General features: G+C 43.8%; 1 protein-coding gene across 2 annotated transcripts in view; it reads right to left on the bottom strand.

Annotated features, from left to right (window-relative positions):
- Window positions 1-11,727: 11,727 nt before the first annotated feature.
- Window positions 11,728-24,482, bottom strand: part of HK2 (hexokinase 2) — a 63,960-nt gene continuing 51,205 nt past the window's right edge. The window contains exons 11-19 of one of the 2 annotated variants that reach the window (XR_006734745.1): window positions 23,363-23,511; window positions 23,000-23,119; window positions 19,731-19,826; window positions 19,159-19,258; window positions 18,882-19,065; window positions 17,566-17,721; window positions 16,123-16,356; window positions 13,926-14,276; window positions 11,728-13,806 (exon numbers count right to left, since the gene is read on the bottom strand). Coding sequence is in view for 1 of the 2 variants with exons in the window: in XM_045549937.1 (XP_045405893.1) it covers window positions 14,132-14,276; window positions 16,123-16,356; window positions 17,566-17,721; window positions 18,882-19,065; window positions 19,159-19,258; window positions 19,731-19,826; window positions 23,000-23,119; window positions 23,363-23,511 (1,184 nt within the window). In the remaining variant the exon portion in view is untranslated. Of the gene's footprint in view, window positions 14,277-16,122; window positions 16,357-17,565; window positions 17,722-18,881; window positions 19,066-19,158; window positions 19,259-19,730; window positions 19,827-22,999; window positions 23,120-23,362; window positions 23,512-24,482 lie in introns of both variants that reach the window. The other variant, XM_045549937.1, reaches the window with a different exon arrangement.

The following is a 24,482-nucleotide window of genomic DNA, read 5'->3' as shown; positions in this document are numbered from 1 at the left end:
AGATATTTAGTATCTGAAGACATTTTGTCACAGCTGGGTTGGGGTGCTATTGGCATCTGATGGATACAAGCCAAGGATGCTGCTAACACCCTGCAATGCACAGGACAGCACCTCCCCTGCAAAAAATAAAGAATTATCCAGCCCAAAATACCAATGATGCCAAGGTTGGAAAATCATGCTGTACGCTACAATAACCAACCAGAAAATATAATAAAATCAAGGACCATGCACAGCAACTATGAACTGTCCAGGCATTAACTTACTTCACAATACTTCTATAGAGAAAACTTGGAAACTCTGATAGGCCAGCGCAGTGGCTCACACCTGTAATCCTAGCATTCCAGGAGGCCGAGGGCAGAGGATCGCTTGAGGTCAGGTGAGATCAGCCTGAGCAAGAGCGAGACCGTCTCTGCTAAAAATAGATAAAATTAGCCAAATGTGGTGGTGTGTGCCTGTAGTCCCAGCTACTCAGGAGGCTGAGACAGGAGGATTCCTTGAGCCCAGGAGTTGGAGGTTGCAGTGAGCTAGCCTGACAGCACAACATTCTAGCCCGGGCAACAGAGCAAGACTCTGCCTCAAAAAAGAAACTCTGATAAAAGGCAGAAAAGATTTTATAAAATAAACAGAGAGACAATTCTATGCTCTTGTGAATATGTTAAAGGTCAATTCTATCCTCCAAATCAGTCAATTCATTGCAACTCTAACCAAAATTTAAGCTGAATTTTTTCAGAAATTAGATAAATTTATTCTAAAAGTTACCTGGAGGAGGAAAGGGCCATGAATAGCACAGTCAGCTTTGATAAAGAAAGAAGTAAGATGAGCCCCACTAGGTAGTAAGGTGCACTACCAAGCCCTAGTAATAGAAACAATATGTTATTGGCCCAAGAACAAACAAAACAGTTCAATGAGACAGAAAGGAACACTCAGAAACAGACCCTGGCAAACGTAGAATATTTCAGAAAAAGTATCCCAGATCAGTAAGAAATACGTAAGTCATTAATAACATGAAAAACATAAAGTAAAACTGGACCTTACCTAATATTATATAGAAGGATGGACTGCTAAGGATTTTATTAATCTGTTAAGGTAAAAAGTAAGCCTGTAAATAAAATTAACAGAAGACTATGTTAGTGGTCTAAGGGTGAGAAAAGTCAAAAGTACAAACCATAAAGCAAAAACGATTGGGAGGTTTTAATTACACCAAAAGAAAGGATTCCTGGTCAACAAAGGACACCATGGACAAAATTAGCAGGTTGGGAGAAGATTCGTGCAATATCTAAAGCCAAGAAGGGGCTGATGTCTAGATTAAACAAGGAACTCCAGCAAATCAGGAAGAAAAAAAAAAATCTGGTTGAAAACTTAGCAATGACTATGAAAAGGCAATTAAGGAACGTCCAAAAGGCTAAGAAACATATGAAGAGACACTCAAACCCCTAGTAATTAGAGAAATGTAAATTAAACCAACCAAAAGATCTTACTTTACACTCCGCAGATTAACAACAATTAAGAGCTGGATAATGCCCGTGTTAGCAGCAGAGATTTGCTGCCGGTGGGATCAGGGCTGGGGCAGCCTTTAAGGAGAGTCATCTAGGAGTTTTGGGGTCAAATGAAGCAAATGCACACTCTGTGATCCAGCTTATCCTGCTCCTGGGTAGATGCCCAGAGAGATTATTACACAGATGATCACGGGAACATGTGCAAAGATACTCACTGCAGTGTTTGTGTAGCTGGAGTTGAGTCAATGCACATGTCCATCATGGAAAAAATGGATGGGGACATATAGTACATCCACACAATGGGGTATTATGCAGCAACTGGAAGTAATGAATTAGATGCACACATAACAGCATCCATGGGTCTTTAAAAGCATGGTGCTTAATGGGGGATGGGGGAAGAGACTTTTAACCAATAGCATTTTGTAAATTAAAAAAATCTTGCACATGAAACAATATATGCACCATAAAGATATATATAAAAATAAGTTGCATATCAAACACAATAACATAGTTGCTAATTGTAAGTGGAGAATGGGCAATGAGGATAAAAGGGAATAAGGAAATAAAAAAGCAAGAAGGGTTTGTGCAAAGACTGGAAAATGCCCTGAACGAAGGAGTATGAGTAATTTAGCCTTCTGCACCTGGAGCCCAAACTAAAGGAAACAAAAGAACAAAGAAAGAAAAAGCGCTCAATGGTCTTGGCTGAAGCTGGAAAAGCAATTTCCAAGGTGCAAACAACTTGGGTGCAGACCATCCATTTGTTTGAAGATGCGGAGGTGAAGAGGGAAAGTTTCCTCCTTCACCCTCTGAAGGTTTGCTGAAAATGAACTGACAAAAGGCAGATTAGCAGGAGAAAAAAGGCATACAAATTTATTTTAATATGCATAACATGGGGAGTCACAGGAGAATGATTTACCCAATAATACAACAAGATCCAGAAGTTTCTATACCCTTCTTCATATGGGAAGGAGAGATGAGAGAAATGTGGTGATTTTTTGAGGAGTAGTAAGTGATTATTAGGGAGAATGAATGAACCCTGCAGACAAAAATTAACTTGTAAATGATTCTTTTGGAATTTGAATAAGCCTGAGAGGCAGACATTACCTTGTGAAAAAATCCATCCAGGTGTGGTTGCATTCTTCAGTCTTCTTTTCTGCAGTAGATAATGAGATTTCAAGGAGGGGATGGAGAACAATTGTGTTCTCCCTGGGTCCAGTCCTTATAAAGATGAAGGAATATCAGAGAAAAGCCTCATCCTGTGCTTTGAGAGACTGGGGGATGCAGGGGAAGGTCAGAGAGACCTTGAGCCTGCTTCTTTAGTTCAGCATGTCAAAGTGCCATATTTTGGGGAATCATTTTCTGAGCTCCAACATTCACCTGTATTAAATGTCCCTAGAAGTTTTATATTAATGTATTAAAAGTTGAGTTGGTAGTTATGGAGGAAAAAATTGAGTTAGTGCTGAGAGGCAAAGGATCCCAATCAACCAGTTTCCTGTTCCTGAGAATAGACCAGTCCAATTAAATAGTTGTGTTTTATTCTAGAAGATGGTATTGTAGGTGGAATCTCAAAGCTAGTCCTCTACATATGAGTTATGTGAACAGATCTTTAATAAGAGGCATTTCTATGGAAACAGAAGAAAAACAAACATTAATGTCTGGAGTAGTCTATAAGCTAGTTTCTTTAGAGTTTGGAAGGCAGTCAGTTGAGATTAGTGGCAATCTGACAGATTTTTCTGGTTTGCAGTTTGTGTGTACAAAGTATTAAGCTGTTGAGGTAATTTCTTTTTTGAAAACCAAGTTGACTAGCTAAAGCCTTAGGAAAAAGGCAGTTTTAATTTTTAGTGGTTTCAAGCCAGAAAAACAGGGGGAAAAAATCGGAAACATTAATTTAGAGACTTAGAGCCGGGTATTAGAGGAAACCATAAGAAATTCAGATCCAGTTCAAACTGCAGGTAAAGAATAAAAGCTCAAAAACAGTGAGCTAAAATCTTATCATGAGCATACTATAGATTTTCCCTTGAAACATAATTTTTCTATCTCCAGTCACCTCACTTCTACTAAAGATAATCATGGTAAGACTACTTTGTTTTCAAAATGTATTTAGTCTTTGGTCTGATTATTTACATAAGTTTACCAAGAATGTTACAGAAAGTGCAGCACTTGTTGCCTAGGCTGCATCTAAAGAACTAGGACAAGTGGTTTGAGGAGAAATAAAGGGAGGTTTATGAATTTGCTGTCAAATAAGTAAAAGGTGGACTCCTGTCTTAAAATAGCATTTTCCTAACTATAAGCAGAAACATAGAGCTTTTAAAGGGACAGCTTTCAACTTCATGCTATTGCTGTTTAACTGTAGTTGATGGTTCTGATCTGTCCCATTTCCAGTGAAGACAATCTCATGACCTCTACCTGGACAGCTCCGTTGAGCCACCTCCTGTGGTACCAAGAACAAAGGACATTCCCCTACCCCTCCTGACCACTGGCCTGAGACAGGAATGGTGGAGGTTTTAAAGAGACAGCTTGTAAAACATTTTTACCCTTTTTCAGGCTGTTCCCTCTGTTACAAGCATGGTGACTTACCGTATAGTCTCTTTTTAAGTTGGCTTTGCTGGAACTTTTCGTAAGGAATTTCAGATTAGACTTTTTTTTTTTTTGAGACAGAGTCTCCTTCTGTTGCCAGGGCTAGAGTGCAGTGGCAACAGCCTAGCTCACAGCAACCTCAAATTCCTGGGCTCAAGGGATCCTCCTGTCTCAGCCTTCCAAGTAGCCATGACTATAGGCATGCACCATCATGCCTGGCTAATTTTTTCTATTTTTTTTAGTTGCCCAGCTAATTTCTTTCTATTTTTAGTGGAGACAGCGGTCTCATTCTTGCTGAAGCTGGTCTTGAACTGCTGACCTCAAACAATCCTCCTGCCTGGGCCTCCCAGAGTGCTAGGGTTACAGGTGTGAGCCACCACACCTGGCCAGATTAGACTTTTAAAAAGGCTAAGGAGCCAAGCCAAAAACTCAACCAACAGACTGTGTCTGTAATACCTGTAGTATTGAGGTGAATTTCTTACTTCTCAAGGTCCCCCGAATACCTTGAGATCCTTGGGCCTGTCAGAAAGTGACATTCTTTACTTACTGCAAGGCTAGGAACCCTACAAAGGAACCACGTATCCAGGTTACCAGGCCAATCTTTTTCAAAGTCTTTTGGCTTTATAAAGTCAGCTTCCGTTCCTTAAAGCTATCTGGTCATACCCAAAAATATGACATTCCAATCAAAGTCTTAGTAAAACAACCAGTGTTTCTAATTGCATCTTGTTAGAAAAGAGAACAGATTCTTATCGAGCTTATGCAAATAAATATACTGTCATAAGATTCTTATTTTATGAATAGGCTTCATGAATAGTTTCCAAATTCTAGAGGAGCCAGATAAAAAGGTAAAAGTTTCAATTTTGGTGACAAAAGTATATTTTACCAAATTGTTATAAAACAATAGATAGCTTAAGAGAAAAAAGTTTTATTAACTCTGGAAATCAAAATATAAAAAGATTCAGCAATGCTTCAGACAAAAAAAGTCATAAAAATTATTTTAGTCCTTCATGTACAGTCAGTCCCACATAATCAATTTTTGTTTTGCTTGATGTTAGATCAGCAATTTTGTAAGTTCATTCTTTTTCCTCAGAGTTCTGTTATTTTTACCCAGTCCAATAGTATGATCTCAAAGTTCTCAAAAACCTGTATGTGAGTATTTGTAGCAGTCTTTTGCATAAACCTCCTTAAAGATACACTTTAGGATTTGCAAAGAGCTTTCAGGAAAAAAATGCATCAGAATAAAGCAATTAACTGTGGACAACAAGACTTAAAATCATCATGGTTAAAGATTCAATTGACAAGAAAATTTGGTTATTTTCTGTGGCCTACAACAATTTAACATAATAGGCATAAATTATGACTGATAACATATACCAAGACATCAGAATTTTTGGAATCTCGCATAATTTTTGGACACATATTAACAACATATTCATACAAATATAACTCAAAGAAAGTTAAATATCATTTCTTATTTGGCAATGCTTCTTGTATGATTTTGACATACCAAATTAGCCAAATTTGTCTCTCTTGGGCATCCAGGGGTCCTTTTGGAATGTCCAAAGGTTGTTCAATGTCAAAAAGATTTAATTTAGAATTTGGAATTTGATTTTGAGAGACCTGTCAAATATGTCAAAAGTTTAAAACACTTGATCACTAAAATAGGTCACTGTAAAATAATAGTCATTCATTTAGCCAAAGTAATAATAAAAATATTTCAAAAAGCAAAAATCTTTACTCTTTAATATAGACAGGATATTTGATTTTGCATATAATCAAAAGACCTAAGAAAGACAGCATGAGGTACATAGATTCTACTTCTTTCTCTCTTCCCTCTTTTAATTTTTTTGTAGTTTATTCAAAAGGTGAACAAAATCTTTTATGATTTTGTATCAATATAAGAAAATCTTGTTTTAAAAAGAAAAGCAAATTTTTCTTTTGTATCAGGTGTACCATTAACATCAAAGCTACTTTTAATAAAATCTTATTAACAAATCCATCCAATCTCAGTCTGTTTTGATCACACAAGATAAGATTTTCATAAACCTTTCATAACCTCTTACAATTTTTTTCCATTCTCTTTCTTTTCTAAACTTTTTATATCCACTCTGTTTCATCTATATTATTTCTCCCTTTTTTCATTTGTTCTGAAACAACCTTTAAATAACTTCCACCTAGACAAAATCATTCCTTTCCTCAACAAAACACATCTTCATGTCTTATAACATCTTACTTTCCTCATACACTCTATACACAGAATTGTTTCTTATATCTAGTAGCTTTAATTACACATATTAATTATCATTTTAACCCTTAGTAGCCTTAATTTCTAGTGAAAAACTATGAAGTAAGTAATTTTGAACTGTTTTATATCAGTATTTGTGGATGAAAACCATTTCATAATTTTTAGAAAGATGTTTCCTCAATTTTTTATGTTTATGAACAGATCCAGATATATTTTGCTTTTCTATACCATATATAACAATATGTCAAAGAATATAACTTCTGCTTAATAATTGATGTTTCAGTATTTTAAGTTACTTAAAAATGACTCTAACATTTTATGATTATCTATTACTTAATTTAACATAACATGGTCTTAACATTTTAAATTACTGACTGAAGAGATTTTTGAAACTATGACAAGTTTATTTATAAACATTTATCCCATTTACATTTACTTAATTTACTCATTCTTAACAATTATATTTGAATTATTCATGGAAAACAAAGCTAGCCATTTAAGTTATTTTTTTGTTTTGAAAAAGCAAAACTAGGCGAACCCAACATCAGCCAGTCTTCTTTTAACCAAGGCCTTTGAGATACTGAACACAGCACCTCCCCCCCCCCTCGTGTGCTCCTCCACAGTCATCTTGGGTTCCAAGTACACATGTGGCACCCAGGATGACTCTGACAGGCAGGGCCTGCCCAGGTCCCAGATTTACACAGTGAGTGCAGAGCTCAGGACAGAGGACAGAGCTGTGAAGACCACGCCTGGAGGATCCAACCTCTTCCAGCACAGCCAGGAGGCAGAGTTGGAGCAGGGAGCATGGGGCTACACTGGGCTTGGCTCTGCCCTGGGCTGCAGACACAGATGTCCCAGTCCTCACCATGGCCACCCATCCAGACCTCAGAATTCAGAGACTCAAAACCAAAGACATAAGCTCACTGCAAGATGTGTGTAAGGTTTCAGAGGAGTCTAGCAGCCAGCCCCTACAACTTTAGCTTACAGACAAATCAAGCAAGTATCAAAACCATCACACAAGCAAGTTTTATGATCTTAAAACATCCAGTAGAGACAGCATAAATCTGTCTTACCAGTAGACCCAGGCAAAAATGTCTGAATTAATGTTGACAATTTTAAAGAACATTTCTATTTTATTTTACCAACAATTTTTAAACTAACTTTATTTATCAGAGATTTATTAAAGTCAAATGAGCTTGAAAAGCATTTGGAGTTTAGTAAGCAGAATAACATGTCTTGGAGGAGCCAATTTAGAGAGTTTGTAAGTTTTCCAGAAGGCCAATAAAGTTCTAGTTAGCAGGGGTTTGAAAAACAAGGGTTTAGTCAGCTAAGAAATTCCCCTGGGAGAAATAGGATCCAAAAAAAACCCATTTGAATATCAGCTTTTAATTAAGCTGCCTTTTGACCATATAGGTCTTTTCTAAAAGTTATTTTAAGTATACAAGCAACAAACTTTCTGTCCTGCGAGCAGCCGGCCCTTTGCTGAGGGAATCGGTGCTGGCGGCTGCAAGAGCAGCACTTCCCCCTGTGCCTTGGAGGGGTGCCCCGCTTGCTCATGGCTTCAGCTCCCCCAGCCGGTAAAGAAACCAAGATAAACGGGGGATGAGGGTGGGGTGGGGTGGGGGGGAGGAGGCGTTGCCACCATGCTCTAAATATAAGCCAGAGGCATACCTTCAAATAACTCAGAAATAAGCACACATGAGAATAAAACCAAGAAGCCATTTATGGCCTTAGCCACGTCTCCAAAGAGGGAGCAAAAACCTGCAAATGTTTCAAGCTCTAGCTTACTCCCAATGACAGCTTAAAGAAAGGAAAGTTTCACTAGCTGCAAATGGGGCACAATAATTCTTTTTAAAGAAAAGTCCCAGAAGTAACTTTCCAGGTTTAGCAGACTATAGTCATATGTGGTGTTTTTAAAATGCAGCCCCCATGATAAAAATATCAGAGTCACCAAACAAGGGCTAGTCCATACAGAGGCTTTTCTTCCATTAATCTGAAATTAGATGGGAAAAAGAGGTGGGGTATAACCCACTTCTCCATCTGGCCATAATCCCTGGAGTCCCAACTTCTCAGCTCGCCATCTGTACCAAAGACTCAACAACCCATGTGACCTGATAGATGGAAAATACCAACAGAAAATCAAAAGCTGTCCATGGAGGAAGAAAGGATGACACAGGCTAATGGGTACCTCCAAAAGTCAAGTCATACAAATATAAACTCAAAACAAATAATTTAATCTAATTCTCATAAATGTGTCCCATTTTTTCCTCTTATGTCAAAGGATTTAACATTTCCAAGGAACTGGTTCCCTGACTGGGAATTGAACCTTGTTTGTAGTAGGAAAAACACTGATTCATAACCACCAGACCACAGAATAGTGCCTTCTTCACAAATCCCAAAGGTAATCCAAAGCAGGCAGTTTGTGCATTAAAACGATTTTAATTTTGTTTTAAATCTGATATCTGTTTTTCTTTTAATCCTGTCAAAGAAATCTCTAAGGCTATATCTCTTTTATATCTTTTCATAAGTACCAAGAAGACAGCTATTTTGAGAGCTCTTTAAAAAGTTTTTTTAAATATAGCCAATTTATTTACTCCATAAGGAACTCAAGCCAATAATCCTTTTTTGTGAAAAGTCCCAGAGGCAACTTTCCAGGTTTAGCAGACTACAGACATATGTGGTGTTTTTAAAATAGGTGCAGAAGATGCAGCCCCCATGATAAAAATATACCAGAGTCACCAAACCTAGGGCTAGTCCATACAAAGGCTTTTCTCCCATTAATCTGAAATTGGATAGGAAAAAGAGACACACAGCGATTTTTACTGTCTGCTCAACTGGATTCCACAGACACCTGGGAATCTGACTAGGAAGACATTTTTGCCCTTTGTGCCAGTCTGTCAGGCCCTGGGCTTCCTTGGCTGTGGCTTCCAGAAGGGGAGAGCAGGTTTGCTTTATCCGGCTCTCAGCGCCAAATCTATAGGGGCAAAGAGGGAAAGCTTCCCCCTTCACTCTCTGAAAGTTTGCTGAAAATGAACTGACAAAAGGCTGATGTCTAGGAGAAAAAGTCATACAACTTTATTTTAATGTGCATGGCACGGGGCAGTCAGTGGGCGGAATGATTACCCAATAACCCAATGAAGTCCAGATGCTTATATACCCATCTTCATAGGGAAAGGAGAGATGGGGAAAATGTGACTTTTTTGAGTGGTAGTAAATGATTATTAGGAAGAATGAATGTACTGTGGCAGACAGAAATTAACTTGTCAATGATTCTCTTTGGAATTTGAATAAGCCTGAGAGGCAGACATTATCTTGCACAAAAGTCTGTCCAAGGGTGGTTGCATTCCTCAGTCTTCTCTTCTGCAATAATGAGATTGAAGGGAGAGGATGGAAGGCTATTGTGTTCTCCTTGGTGGGTCCAGTCCTCATGCAGTTAGAGTATCAGAGAAAAGCCTCATCCTGTGCTGTGGGAGGGACAGAGGGTTGAGAGTTTGAGGGGGAGGGGGAGGGTCAGAGAGCCCTTGAGGCTGCTGCTTTAGTTCAGCACGTCAAAGCACTATATTTGGGGGGCATTGTTTTCTGATCCCCAGCAAAGGGAACGGCTTCCCCCCATGGTGAGGAACCCCAAAGAGGAGGTGGGAGTTGGGCTGCAGCAGCCCGAGGGAAGCCCATGAGCACGGGCAGTCCAGGACTTTGAGGGCCTCACAGTGCAGAAACCCATTTTAAATTATACACTGAGAAAATTCTCTTCTGAACATCTTGCCTGTGGAGAATTAAGGGTCTATGTCCTCTCGAGAGCCCCCCGTGGGAAATGGGAGAGCAGCTCTTCCCTGAGGTTGGGAGATGGGGGCAGCCGTGACCTAGGGAGGGGGGGTGTCACCAAGCCTGTGCTGAGCAGCAGCCTGGCTGAGCCTGGCAGACACAGCTGAGCCGGGCTGGGGGAGCCGCACCCAGTGGGGGGGGTCACCCGCGGGGAGCCGCTGAGAAAGGGCCCGGAGGCCTCTGCACAGGTCAGTGAGACAGAGCAGGCACTCAGAGAAACGCATCACAACTCCTATGTCACACATCATTTTATTAACAAAAATAGGATCATAATATACTGTTCTATAACACACTTTTGGCACAAAGCAACATATCAACATTTTCTTTATTATTAAATATTATTCTATGCCACCATAACGGTCGCCTAGGGTGCCTGCCGGTTGCTCAGCTCCCTGCTGCCCTGCCCTGTGGACCGCAGGACACTCCATTCCCAGGCTCCCTGTGCCGACCCAGCTTCCTGCTAGGTTTGGCCAATGGGGAATCCTGCAGAAAGCAAGTGGGGGGAGGTGGCCAAGGCAAAGTACTTCTTCACCACCCACCCTGCTCTGCGCTCCCGGGTCCTGCCCCGCCAACCGAACCTCTTGCCCCAGCTTTGGAACTCTGATCCAGCCAGTGGGGATGGAAGCTGTTTTTCTTAATGTTTCTAAATCTCTGGGTTGCTTCTGTCCTGTTTGCCTTCTCAGCATTGCCACCCCCTGCATAAACAAGTCACTGTATTAAAATGTTTGCAATAACTGGAACGGACCTGATCCAGTGTAGGCAGATCTATTACATAGGCACAATTTCTCTTTTTAGCTATTAGAAGCCATACAATAGTTAATACCCTTAAAGCTAAATCTTAGTCCCTAACATGTGTATGTCTTCAGCACAAATTTCTAGAAAATTATACAAAAATCTGCTTTTGTGGCATATTGCCCATTTCTCCTCCTCAATGGGTTGTACCAATTACACTTCCACTAATAATGTATGAAAATGCTCCCATAATCTCACCATTTCGATATCAGAAAAAAATGGGTCAAATGTTAATTTTTCCTTCACCTGTTGGCTATCTCTATTATCCTTTTAGCCTTGGTGATTTTCCTCTCAGTTATTGTCAAGCAGGGCCATGACAATGTCAGTGGACTATCACTAGGTAGTTTTGAGGAATTTATTCCTCAGATCTGTGTTTTGCTTATTAAGGAGAGGGGAGAGTTTGGTAGGGAGAAGACAGAGGCAAGTGTTTTTTGGACCATCACACAAGGGCTATATGTCTTGAATGTGAATCACATCTGCCTACCAAGACCAGCCGAGCCCTGGAGGGTTATGCTACATCTCAGCCAAGCTGTGTAAACAGTGGACTGCAGGACTAGCCATGCTGCTTGCAATCTAGGGGCTCAAAGGCAGCCCAGGAAAAGCCACCTTCTAGTTCTATTGGGATTGAGTCTCTGGGAAGAGAAATATCTGGGATCAGGCCAAGTCTTGGCCACATGCCCGCAAACACATACACTCAAAGTCAAGACACTCATTATTCATCAGACTGGCTGGGAAGTACTGACGTGGGCAAAAGATGACTGTACTCTTGAAAATGCTCATGAATCACACATTGAGTATTTTGGAAAATGTTAAAATTTATTAATAATAGTTAACATCACATAGTTAATTAAACTAGGTATTTATTGTACATAATGACAACATCTTCACTAGACTGAGTGCTCAAGGATTTGAGATGATCTGCTATTCAGCACACCCCAAAGGTTGAGATCCACTGTATTTACACCAAGCAAAGCAGCGTCATCAAGGGACTGCCAGCCTAATTCTGGGAACACAAACATTCGAAATGCATTTTCCAGTGCTCCTTTTTGGAAACCAACAACACATCTTTAGTAGCTACCCATACATCTCTACCTTTAAAAACAAAATGTGTAATTTCATAGATAGTACCTAATCTTCAAGTTTAAAATTTAAGTTAAAATCCATCCCTATTTTGTGGGAGTCCTTTAGGGATCCACAAATCTACATGAAAGCCCCCAGGAGTCACCCACAGTTTGCATCAATTAGTGCACGTGGGAGAGGCAGAGGAGCTACACCAGACTGCAAAGGGAGACTGGAACAAACAAGAAGGACCAGCCCCTCTGCCCTCTGTGCTTCTCAAGGGATCTGGGCAGTTTTCACCTATTTATACCTAATCTTGTTCAAAAATCACATAGACACTGTTCTCAGCACAAGTTTGATAAATGTGCAAAAACTGGGTGCAATTCAGTCATGAGTTTTTTTTCCATCTTTCTGTTTTGATCCTTGTATCTAATTTACTAGTGTTACAAGGCCATTTCCTCTTTACCACATAGTATCCAAGTTTAATGTCTATGGTTGTGCGTATTCCAGGGCAGAACTGGGCTTTCAGATTCAGAATTAACTGCACTCTTGAAAAGTAGGGTAGGAAAGTTTTACACCACTCCCACCCCTCCCAATAGTTTAAAATAAATACTGTGTATAAAAACCACAAAAACAGGTCAGCAGACCAATGCCAGCTCAGCCTAGGGAAGCGCATAGACAACAATTCTTATAAAGCATTTACAAAACAAACCCAATGTGAAACTTGCTAGGAGGGCACAAATACACCAAACACGTCATCCCTGAGGTTTTTTTTGTTTGGTTGTTTACTTACTCTGTTTTGGTTTGTTGTCAATGTTTAGAAAAAACTTTAAAAAATTTTTTTTGGTGGTTTCCTTTATGTTGTAACAAAGCTTTAAAATACTACTGACTGCCCTAAGAATAAAGATTTCTAAGCAATGAGTCTATTTGAAATGATTCTTTTGGTTTCCTTTGGTTAACATCCCATGTAATATTGCCCCAGGAAAGTCTCTAGACAGAGCAGCCAGTCACTGTGGTTTCTTCAGCCCATAGGCCCAGCCTCTGTCTCTGTCCCTGCCTTCCTCACGTTTCCAAGACTGAGGAAGGAGGAGCCAGAAAGCAACCACTTTGCCATCACTCACCCTGAAGAGGCTTCTCTTCTCTTCCCACAGGTGAATGAGGTATTTCTAGTAACTAGTCAGTATCTTCACCTTCCACCCTTAAACTACACTGATGTACTAATGAGGCCAATTCAGACAAGATCTGCATATCTATTTACATAACAAATTAACATATAAATACATTACGTACAACTGACCATTACATGTCAAGATAAAGGAGCAGACCTACTTCATAAACTAAATAAATTTCAAATATAAATTAAAATGAAAATACAGTGTTTCTGCTTTTGCAGGGAAAATTTTAAAAACAAATCAAAAAGCTCCCCCTCTCCCAAAGGTCCATTGCTCATGGATGATTCGTGCATCCACAGTGAGATGCGGCCACGAGCCCACTTGCAGGATGTGCCGACTCTTGGCTTTGGTTTCAGTGCCCAGATGCAGGATTCCTTGATTCCAGAAACAGCGATGCTAGAATCCACAGGGCAAATGCTGGTAGATGAGATTGAAGAGGGGCTGCCACATGGATATCCATGGTCCCCTCCATGCACACCCCCACAATCTGTCTGCAGGAGAATGAGGCTCGTGTTGTAGAGACCTCCCAGATCTCTGATGGGAGAATCAGTGTCAACATCTGTGCTGGAGGATGCTCGACGCCTAGAAATGTCATGTTCAGGCTCCAAAGTGAAGCAACCGTATCTTCATTAATGTCCCCATCCTGTAGAATTATACAGGGACATGGAATTTGGACAGGGGAATTAATTATTAAGGGTTAACATTCTTAAGTTTTAAGAGAAACAATGGGAATGGTTGTGACCATTGTGAACAAATCCTTACTTCAAACTGTGTTTATCTTGGAAAGCCAAGGTTCAGGCACCAAATTCTACAGTGAGTATAGGCAGAGGAAAAAAACCCAGCCTGATGGGGTCCTCTCTGCCAAGGAAAAGCCAAGGGATCTGTCTCTGACACAAGGGGATGACACCTTGTAATTTAAAACAGGAAGGAGGGGGAGCCAGAGGAAGTCCCTTCCGATTTCAGAGGTTCTATCGCTGTCCAGCATCACGGATGCGGCAGGCCACGGCAGTGATGAGAGCTGCCCCCTTCCCACTGCCATCCTCTGACTCCAGGAAGGACACATCACATTTCGGAGCCAGGTCCTTCACTGTCTCGTGCATGACTTTAGCAAAACTGGAAAAGGCAGGAGGAAGACAAAGAAAAAGATCGTCTTAGTCATGATTAATTTGTGCATTCAGAAATAAGACCCTAAGAAGTGATCCTTGGAAACCCAGGAATAATTAAGATGAGGAGAAGGATGACAGTCACAATGTAGTAAACATTTACTATGTATTATGTACCAGAAAACCAAGGCTTGGAGACGCTAGTAATATTGCCCAATACACACATTTGGCAATTGGGGGAGCTAGGCTTCAACTTTGGCAGGCCGCAATTCTTGCAAATTGTGCTCTTAAAATTAATCAGTAAAAGAGAAGTTCAACAGTCATGGAAGCCATAAGTGTGCCTTGCAGAGGTACACAATCTGTTCACAAACTCCAGAGGGGAGGACTGAGACTCATGAATGTGATTTTGTATTTTCCAGGGGTATTGCCTTACAACAGACCCACATCTACTCCAAAGTGTCACTGAAGGCAAAAGGAGCAGACTTAACAGAGTTACTGTTAGGACCTTACAGTGACTGCAGATCCTTTCCATATGGGACTAGAGAAAGAGACAGTCACCATCCACCCAGCACAGCAGGGTCAGGATGCCCTCCCCATCTGTGAAGCTGAGGATGCCAAGTCCCAGGGCCCCATCCTAGTCTTCATCTGGGATCAAGGCTCCTATCTGCACAGTGACACTGACCATCCAGAAAAGGAATTCAAAATTTCTGAAGTTCCCTTTTCACTAACTGGATAGACTCTGGGAGAGACTCTTACCTCCTTGAAATAAACCTAGCAAGAGCGGGTAAAGTTCAGTCATGGACTCTCCATCCTCCGTTCCTTCCTGTGCCCACTGCCTGGGCCAAGGCATGGATCTACTCTTTCATTAATCTTTAGCCGAAAAGGCTTCTGGGGGAGAGGATTTGGGGCATTTCCTGACTTCAAAATGAATTATTCAAAATATATGCAAAAGAGGGAAGAAGAAAGCAGAGAAATGGTAAAGAGGGGAGAAAAAAGAAGAGAGATGAAGAAAGAGAGAAAAGAGCAAAAAGAAAAGAAAATGTAGTTCTCCCACGCTAGGGGTGGAGGAGAGGGTGTGAAGGAAACCTTTCCTATAAAAGGCCGGCAGTAAATGCTGTCAGCTTTGTGGTCTCTCGCGACAGCACTGCTGCTGTAGGTAGCAGCTGTAGACAATACAGGAACTAATGGGCATGGCTGCGTTCCAGTAGAACCTTATTTACAAAAACAGTCTGTGGCTGCTGTTTGCCAACTCCTGCTCTAGACTGTAGAAAAATGTCTTGCTCCAGAGTTCTGGCGTACATTTGATAGAATGTTCACAGCAGCACTGTTGGTAATAGTCAAAATCTAGAAATAACCCAAATATCACATCAGTGATAGAATAAACTACAGTATACGCAAAGGTATGCTCTACAGCCCCAAAAATTAATGAACTACCTGTGCATGCTTCAATGTGGATGCATCTCAAAACACACACATTGTGTGAGAAAAGCCAGTCACAGGAGAGATACCATATGATTCTATGTATGGCAAGTTAAAAAGTAAGACTAAACAATATGGACACACACCTAGATATACTTGGTAAAAGAAAAGCAAGGGACTGATTCAACGCAGCACTTACCCCTGGCAGGGGTAAGTGAGGTACAGTTGGGGAGGGGCTCATAGGAGCTTCCAATAATGAGAGTAAAACTCAGGCCTACTTCTGCCTATTCACCTTTAAACTGCAACATATACATTGTGTACACTCTTTGGAATGGCTGCTAATTCACTATAAAGTAAGAAAGCACAGAAAGAAAGGGGAAAGATCGGAGACAGGGGAGAAGGAAGGTAGGCAGGGAAGGCTGGGGTCAGGCACTCACTGAGGATGGAGCTTGTAGAGGGTCCCATCCACACCCACTGTCACTTTGAGAGTGTCCAGCCCACGGTTTTCTCGTATCTTGTCCACCACGGCAGCCATGCCTGCGCCACAGAGCTGGGCTGCCCGCCGCGCCACCACGGTGCACACCTCCTTGACGATGATACTGTCGTCGCAGGTGCTCTCAAGGCCCAGGTGCTGCAGGATGGCTCGGACCTGCAGCAGGGCCAGGCAGTCGCTGGGGCGAGAGGGAGACGGTGAGTGGTCAGTCAGGCAGCGAGAGGGCTGGTGGCCTGGTGGCCCACCACACCAGGGCCTGGCACCTTCATCAGGACAGGCTCCATGGGCTCTGGCCCTCCAGGAGCCCACCCTGCAAGGTGGCTCCCGTCCCTAAACTCAGACCAGTGTTCAACCCACTGGACTATACTGACTCTTCCCGAGGGTGACAGGAATGCAAAGAAATATCTCCCCACACAAGGTGGGGCATTGCCACCGCAAAATGGACACTCAGAAGGAAATTCACTGTGTATTCCACTCATTTGGAAATAATGACAACGACAGTGTCAGCTTCTAGTTACAAAGCTCTTTCATGTCCATTCTCTCACTAGTGTTCACGGGTCCCCAGGACAAGCACTAACCAAGCAGCATCAACTCCTGTTCTATTTCTACTCTGCCACCCCGGGTGGTCTGAATTCTACTTGTGCGCTATTTATGAAACAAATGTAAATAAAATTGTAGGAAGAAAATAAACCCTATTATATAAAGGGAACTATTTTAGAAGTCTGGAATGATCTCCTTGCACACAAACACATAGACCAGATTCTTCCTATACACTGGGGCAGACGCCCAAGGGGCCCACTCATGCCAGTTGTCTAGTTCCTGTTCTACTATGCCCTCAGAGTAATGACACAGCATTAATTTTTAAAGGGCTTTGAAATTCACCGTTCTAGTTTGGAGCAGACTTTTCTGCCATTAGAGTGGAGGAGGGAGGCTCTGCTCTAATGAGTCGCCACATGGCATGTTTCTATACTGCCTGATGTTCTAACCTTCACTCAATCCTGGCTGCCTGATTACTGCAGCCAGCAGTTAGGAAGGACCTTCAAGCCAAGTGTGGATGGTTTAATTATTCTGTGCATTTCAATTTACATTCTATGAGCAGGTATCTTTCTACCTTTGATAAACCTAACAATATCACTTTGCATGGCCTCATGTCATGCTTAGCATGATCTTTCATGAGAATGTTATATATTCGCCCTTAAAATGACAATTTTCCATAAGGCGCTTCAAGTAAACACTATAAACATGAATGTGTTAGCCACGAAACTGATCTTTGTATAAGCCACACCCTGATCTTACTTACTTGAGCTACGGAAATCCTTCAGTCTGACTGTCCATGAGAAAAAAGGGAGGACATAGCCCCACCCTTCCTAAAGCCCTAAACTCTCACCTCTCGATCTGAGACAGGAACTTGGTTTCAAAGATTCCCCTTGTCTTGAGCCGCTCTGAGATGCGACCTCGGAAGAGGAGCCCACGTTTGGTGAAGTCTATTAGGATGTTCCGGACAATCTCGCCCAGATACATTCCACTGATCATCTTCTCGAACCTGAAACGAGGATAACATTCATGGAGGTTAAGTAGGGAGGTAGTGAGATACGCTGAGACAGGCCAGGCCAGCTTGGTCATCCCTGGTGGGAAAGGAAACGCTGCTTGATTCCTGGTGTCATTGCACGTTGAGCCACCACCCTCAGCAAACTTGACCACGCTGCCCCAGGCCCACAGGGCTCCCTGGGACTGGCCTTACCTTCGGATCTCATTTCCTTTCCAAGGCCTTCCAACCCCTCAAGAAGGAACACACACCCAAACTCAACCACATTCCTAGTAGGCCAGGATGCTGAGTCTTAATACTTAAGTTCACTAGGCATTGAGCACACATTCTCTTGGACACAGTCATTATTACTCAAGTAACTAGTGCCAACTATAGAACCCCTGACGTGGCCACTAGAACTAAACATGACTGTGCAGTGGCTTAAGGGTCTTTAGGCCCTGCACGGTGTCTTGAAAAAAAAAGAGCCAAGGTCCCTAGCTTCATTCAAGACCCCACAGCCACCCCAACTTGTCCTGTCCCGGCCTGCTTCCTTTATTAATGTTGCCTGTCTGACCCCTAGAGGCATCTTAGTCTGTGACCTCTATTCTAGACAAATGTTTTGCAAAGTGTATTCTGCAGAACTAAGGCCCTTGATTAATCTAGTTAGGAAACACCACAGGCAATACCTTCCTAGTGGGAAGTGTGTTAGATCTTAAGCTACTGTCTGTCAGCTCAGACCCCCACCCCCACCATCCACAGGGTCTGAGTTCTCTGTGAAGCTGGGGCTGGCCCCTTGCTCGGGTCTGACAATAGAGGGCGCTAGACGCCGGGTGAAGGAGGAAGAGAGGCTTTGCTCCCGCCTGCCTCACCCCAGCAATGCTGCTCAGCCTGGTAGCAGCAGGGGCTTCAACTTTCTATTTGTTTCTCCTCACAGTCCCAGACCTACGTTCTAGGACTCTCCAGCCTGTTGTCCCAGTCCTTGGCGTGGGAGCTGCTTGTTACATTTACTAACGCAGAGCTTCCCAGGGTATTTGACAAGAAACTCCTTCCAAGGACACCTCTTCTGTTAATTACACCTCACAAGGAGCGGCGTCCCGGGAGACCTGTGGTAGGGGCTCGGCTCACTCAGTCCAGTTCTGGGAGGCACATGGCGGGGCGGCGCGCGGTTGGGCGCCTACCTCTGCTTGCTGGGGTTGAGGGAAAGTTCGTCCACGGCCACATCAAATTCCGTGCGGAAGTCGTCGAGGCAGCCGTTGTCCCCGAAGGCCCCCCACTCCATGTTGACGCACATCCGCCCCTCCTCTCCTTCCACCAGCTCCACGTTGCGCATCTCCTCCATGTAGCAGGCGTTGCTGCCCGTGCCTGCCAACACAGGACCCGGCCTGGCTCGGCGCCCTCCTCCCCACACCCAGCAAGGCGGTGCCTCCCCCGCGGGGAGGCCTGTCGGGTCCTTACCAACGATGAGGCCCACTTCACAGTGAGGGTCTTCGTAGCCACAGGTCATCATGGTCCCGACCGTGTCATTCACCACAGCAACCACATCCAGGTCAAACTCCTGAGAGGGCAGAAGCAGATGCCCGGTCCCAAGTGAGCCCCAGTGTCTTCCTTGCAGACATTTGCCAGGGAGATTTATATGTATGTAAACTATATGTCATACGCCACGGCTCATTTTATCCAGGTCTCTGCTCAAATGCCACCTCCTCAGAGAGCCCTTCCCCAGCTGTGCTATGTAAGAGTGCCCCTTCCCACACACTCTATCTGCTCTCCTCACCCAACTCCATTTCTCTCCATAGCCCTTAGGTCAGAGGCTAATTTGTTTATAGAACAAGACTTTGTTGTGGCCACTTCTGAACAACCAGTGCTGAAAGCAGGCTTGACACCCAGGGGACACTCAATAATTGCTGAATGACTAATCTTCCCCCTACCCAATGCAATGGCAGTTAATGTTGATGCCACTTTCTGAATGCCCAGAGCCCGTGAGGCACCAGGGAGTTGACACATCAGGCCTCGTGCCACGGCTCTCCCACCTCTCGCCGGTGGATGGCTTCCTTCAGCAGGGTGACCACGTCCTCGCCCTCGCAGCCAGATGCCTTGAAGCCTTTTGTCCACTTGAGGAGGATACTCTAAAAATCACATATGAGCACAGAGAGGACATCAGAGAAAGGTGCCTGGGTCACTCCTAGGGGCCCAGTTATGCTTCCAGCTCTCAACCTTACAGCTCAGACAGGTTCCCTGGAGTCACCAAAAATCTCATTCACAAATGAGTTTATTGTTTCTAAAGTCCTTGCCTGGATTTATTGAGCAGCCACTGTGCACCAGGTACTGGGCTAAGCACAGCCCATGTGTTACAGCATTTAATCCTCACAGCACCCGTGGAACATTTATCATTATCATGCTTCCTTTACAGGAAGCTACGGCTCTGGAGTAACTTGCCCAAGGCCTACAGCTGGGAGGAGAGAAGCAGGACTCAGCCTCAGGCCGCTGACCTGATGAATGGGCTCATCGGCACCATGAAGCCATCCTGCTAGGTGACTTATTTCTATATGCTCGGCTTCCCCACTGGGCTAAGCAGTTTGTCTGGTCCTTGTCCTTCACTTGTAGCAGAAGCATCAGTGTGTGTCTCTTAATTCTCAGACTCCAGTATCCGGTGAAAAAGTGCCCTGCCCATAGCGGGGGTGACAGCTAGGCTTCACCCCCACCCATGTCTCTCAGTGGGGAAAGCACCCCAAGCTCCTCCCTGGAGTCCTCTGTGGGCCCCCGTCTTTAATGTGGCCCTTAACCATGTCCCGGGGCCCTCTAGGAGCAGACACAGAATGGCTTTCAATGTGGGAGAGATGTTTTGGGTTATTCCCTAGTGCCCTCCCTGCTGCAATAGCCCATCAGGAAATGAGTGTCAGGACTCCTGGGTCCCTCACCCAAGAGGTCAGCCTCCATCAGTGGGCTGTGTGCTCACTACCGCCCACTGGCATGGCTTCTCCAGGCCTTGCTTGGTGGCTCATGCCCATCAGCTTGGCATTTCATTCACATCAACCTGGATGTGTCGTGCCATGTTCAGATCCCAGGAGAGTCAGAAGAACAAAGTACGTCCCCTCGGAGTGCTGGTTTACACACCCACAGCCAGGCCAAGTGTGTGAGTATCTTCACCCATCCCTCTTGTCTATATGTCAGCTACACATCTCGGACAAAATTTTGTACTTGGCAATTTAAAGTTTACAGAATGTTCAAATAACATTATTTCAGGTGAGCCTGAATGATAAGACGAGCAGAGGCCCCTGCAGCTGGGGAGACGTGCCCAAGGTCAGCAGCTTGTCAACACAGCTGGAGGCCTCTGGGCCCCCTCTGCACCCGCGGATTTCACCACCGACAGGACAAGCTCACCAGAGCCAACAGACAGAACTGTCTTTGCTTTATTTCCTCTTAATTTTTATGATTCTAGACTTAACACACACTCCTTACAAAAACTTGAAACATAAAATAAAATCTAAAACAATGACCTGGAATCCTACAATTCAGACAGAAACAGTTAACATGCCTTCTAGTTTACCTGATAAATATATAAATAAAGATATATACATGTTGGCATAAAAAAATAAGATGGTGTTTGCTTAAAATATTTTAGTAGGAAGTCTGGAAAGATATAGACTGGAGTGTTATATTTTTATCTTCCCATTAATCATATTATTATATTTTTCTATATTGCAGAGAGATTATAATTTTTTTTACCAGTTGTGTATGGAAGAGAGATTATAAATTTTAAATTTTTTTAGTCATACCACCAATATTTTCCCATATCATTGAAATTTCTTCCAAATAACTAGTAGCTGATACTGGGCAATAAAGGGTTAACAATTTATTTAACTATTGCCTAACTATTGAACAAGGTTGCTTAACATCTTTGCTATAACTAATATTCTATTAAATGTTACATAAATATTTATTCACATTTGATAATATCCTCTGCCAAATTGATGCAAATGCAAAAATCTAATGTGTTAACACTCCAAAAAAACAACGTGTTGGACAAAGGAATTGGAAAAGCTTAAAGCAAAGTTGGACCAGTGAGCACTGAATTATACTGGTGGGGAACTGAACTCTCAGAGGGGGAGGAGCAGGAGGCATTTACACAGCTCCATGGGACAACTCGAGGGTTGGTGTTCCAGGGACCCAGTGGGAAATGCTGGCTTTTCCCCATCACTGGAGTGGGCTCCTCTGTTCTGTCCTGGCCCTTCTGTGACTTGTTCCCACCAGAGGCCCTTCTCCACACCAGCCAGGCCTGCCTGCCTTTCTTCCCCATCAACTCCTTCTGCCTTGCTCCAAGTATTGCTCATGTCCTCCAGGTATGAGCTCAGACTAACACCTCACTGCATGTCCCTCAGGCTTCAGTACCCCATTGGTGCCACATCCCAAACAGCAGCTCTCACTCTTCTGAGCTCGCTTCATCAGCTTAGACGTTTGCAAGCATCTAAGGCAGGAACCATGCCTTCTGTCCCTGGCAACTGCACCCACAGCATACTACACACCTGTAGTGTGTATGTGTGCTTCTACGTGACTGAGACACGGAGACACAACTGCTTAAATAACAGTATTCTGATATCTAAGACAGAGGGCACACCCATCATCAGCCCAGATCCGAGCACTGCCTGCTCAGTTCTCCTCCATTTCTCAGGGCACTCGTGTCCAGAACGCCCGGGAGCGCCAGCTCTCCGCCCTCCTGCTTCATTCATCCAAGGCAAATTGCAGGGGGTGAGACCAGAGAGGAGCCAGGGCATCCAAACAACAGAAGATGAAGTGGAAAAGCCCCAAGCCCATAACAAGGCACAGCACAACTGAGAGCACAGACTCAAGCATCAGGAAACTGAATTCAATCATGGCTTGGCCACTTCCAAGCTGTGTGACCTGGAGCAAGATACCCAGCACCTCTGTAGATCTCACTTTCCTTTATGCAAAATGGGTGTACAAACACCTATCTTATCTGGTTGCTGTGAGGGTTAAATTTGATAATGCACATAGGATGCCCAATGTAGTACCTGGCATAAAGTAAGTACTTCAAAAAACTGTTAGTTATCAATATTTTGAGTAACATTATCATCACCATCCCAAAGACTGTTACGGCTGAGCTAACCTCCTTAACCACCACCAGCTCTGACTCACTCACTCCCATCAAGGGTCCCTTCCCCACCACTGGTCACTCATGCCCTTCTTTCCCTAGTCTCAGCTCAGCTCTCTCCCCTCCTCCACACTCGGCTGGTTTACAGTCAGTAACCCACAGCAGAGCCCTGCAGGAAAGCACTGTTACCTCGTCCAGGCTGTTCTGCTGGCAAGGGAAGGAGAAGGTGAAACCCAGCGGCAGGGACACACCCTTCATGCCCATGTACTCAAGGAAGTCGGCGATGCACTGGACGATGTGGTCGAACAGCTGCAGGGAGAAGTCGGGCACTGAAGGAGGGGCTTGGCCGCGGCAGGCTGCCCTTAGCAGGGCCTGAAGGAGCTCAAGCTTCCACTCAGAAGAAATGCAAACTCAGGCACAAACCTATGTAAAGACCAGGCTGGGGCCTTGGGCCCACCTAGCCCTCCCCAAAGTCTCAGGCAAGCAGAGAAAGCACTGTCCCCAAAGGCAAGAAATGACTGGGAGCCCTCCCAGAGGTGCCACCTGCCTCACCTCGTCCCCAGTGCCATGCATGACCTCCTGCGGGATGGAGTAGATCTTGTTGTGCATCTCCACTCCACCCCACTTCCCGTTCCGCACGCGCACCAGCAGGACCCGGAAATTGGTTCCTCCAAGGTCCAAGGCCAGGAAGTCCCCTTTCTCTGGAAAATAAACCCAGGAAGATGAGAAGCTGGGGCACCACCGCCTCACCACAGCAAAGAGGGACAGAGTTTAAGCAGCTTCCCCTACATGGGGCTCTCCCTGGAGCCCCGGACAGGCTGGCTCCTTTGTGGTTCTCAAGTGGGGGGGTCTCAGAAGTCACAAAGAGCTCTGCAGGCCATGGGGAATGCTGGCACAGTACACTGAAAAAACTATCCAAACACTACTCATCCAAAATTAAAAGCCACCTTATATTAGATTCTAGAATAAAGAAGTAACAGCAGAATCCAGCTCTCTGAAGGAAACTGAAGAAAAATCTTTTAAAATGAGAACCCCCTCATCCAACCCTTAGGCTGCGCCATGAGGGAGGCATTTCATTGCCTGCTTATGGATGACTGAGGCCTGGCTGAGTGAGGCTGCGAGGCTAAGTCACTTGCCCAAGCCATACAACCAGAACGGGCACGGAGGGCACCAAATCCCAGTCTCTGTCTGTGGAACCTGTGCCAGCTGTGCTGCACTGGCCTGCTCATCACTGTCATCTCTGACTGGGAAACGACCACGATGTCTTAGGTTGCAAGACTTATGCCAGGGGTCAGAAACCTTTTTCTGTAAGGCTCAGACAGTAAACATAGTCTCTGCTGCACCCGCTCAACTTTGCCATGGTTGTGCAAAGCAGCCGTAAACAATGTGCAGACAAATGGGTGTGGCTGTGTACTAATAAAGCTTTATTTACAAAAAGAGGTGGTGGGCCAGATTTGACCTGTGGGCTAGAGTTTGCTAACCTCCATCCAGACCAATGTGGTGGTTGTGAGAAAAGGTTCTAGAACCCGAATTTCTGGGTTTGAACTCCAGCTCCAACATTTTCTATTTGTATGAACTTGGGCAGGTTTCTTAACATCTTTGTGCCTCAGTTTTCTGCCAGACATAGCAGTTTGTTAATAAACAAAATTAACTACTAATCTTTTAAAATAAA

Source organism: Lemur catta, chromosome 4 (assembly GCF_020740605.2).
Source record: "Lemur catta isolate mLemCat1 chromosome 4, mLemCat1.pri, whole genome shotgun sequence".
Classification (NCBI taxonomy): domain Eukaryota; kingdom Metazoa; phylum Chordata; class Mammalia; order Primates; family Lemuridae; genus Lemur; species Lemur catta.
Note: the sequence above shows the minus strand (reverse complement) of the source record. Positions and strands in the feature narration are given on the sequence as shown.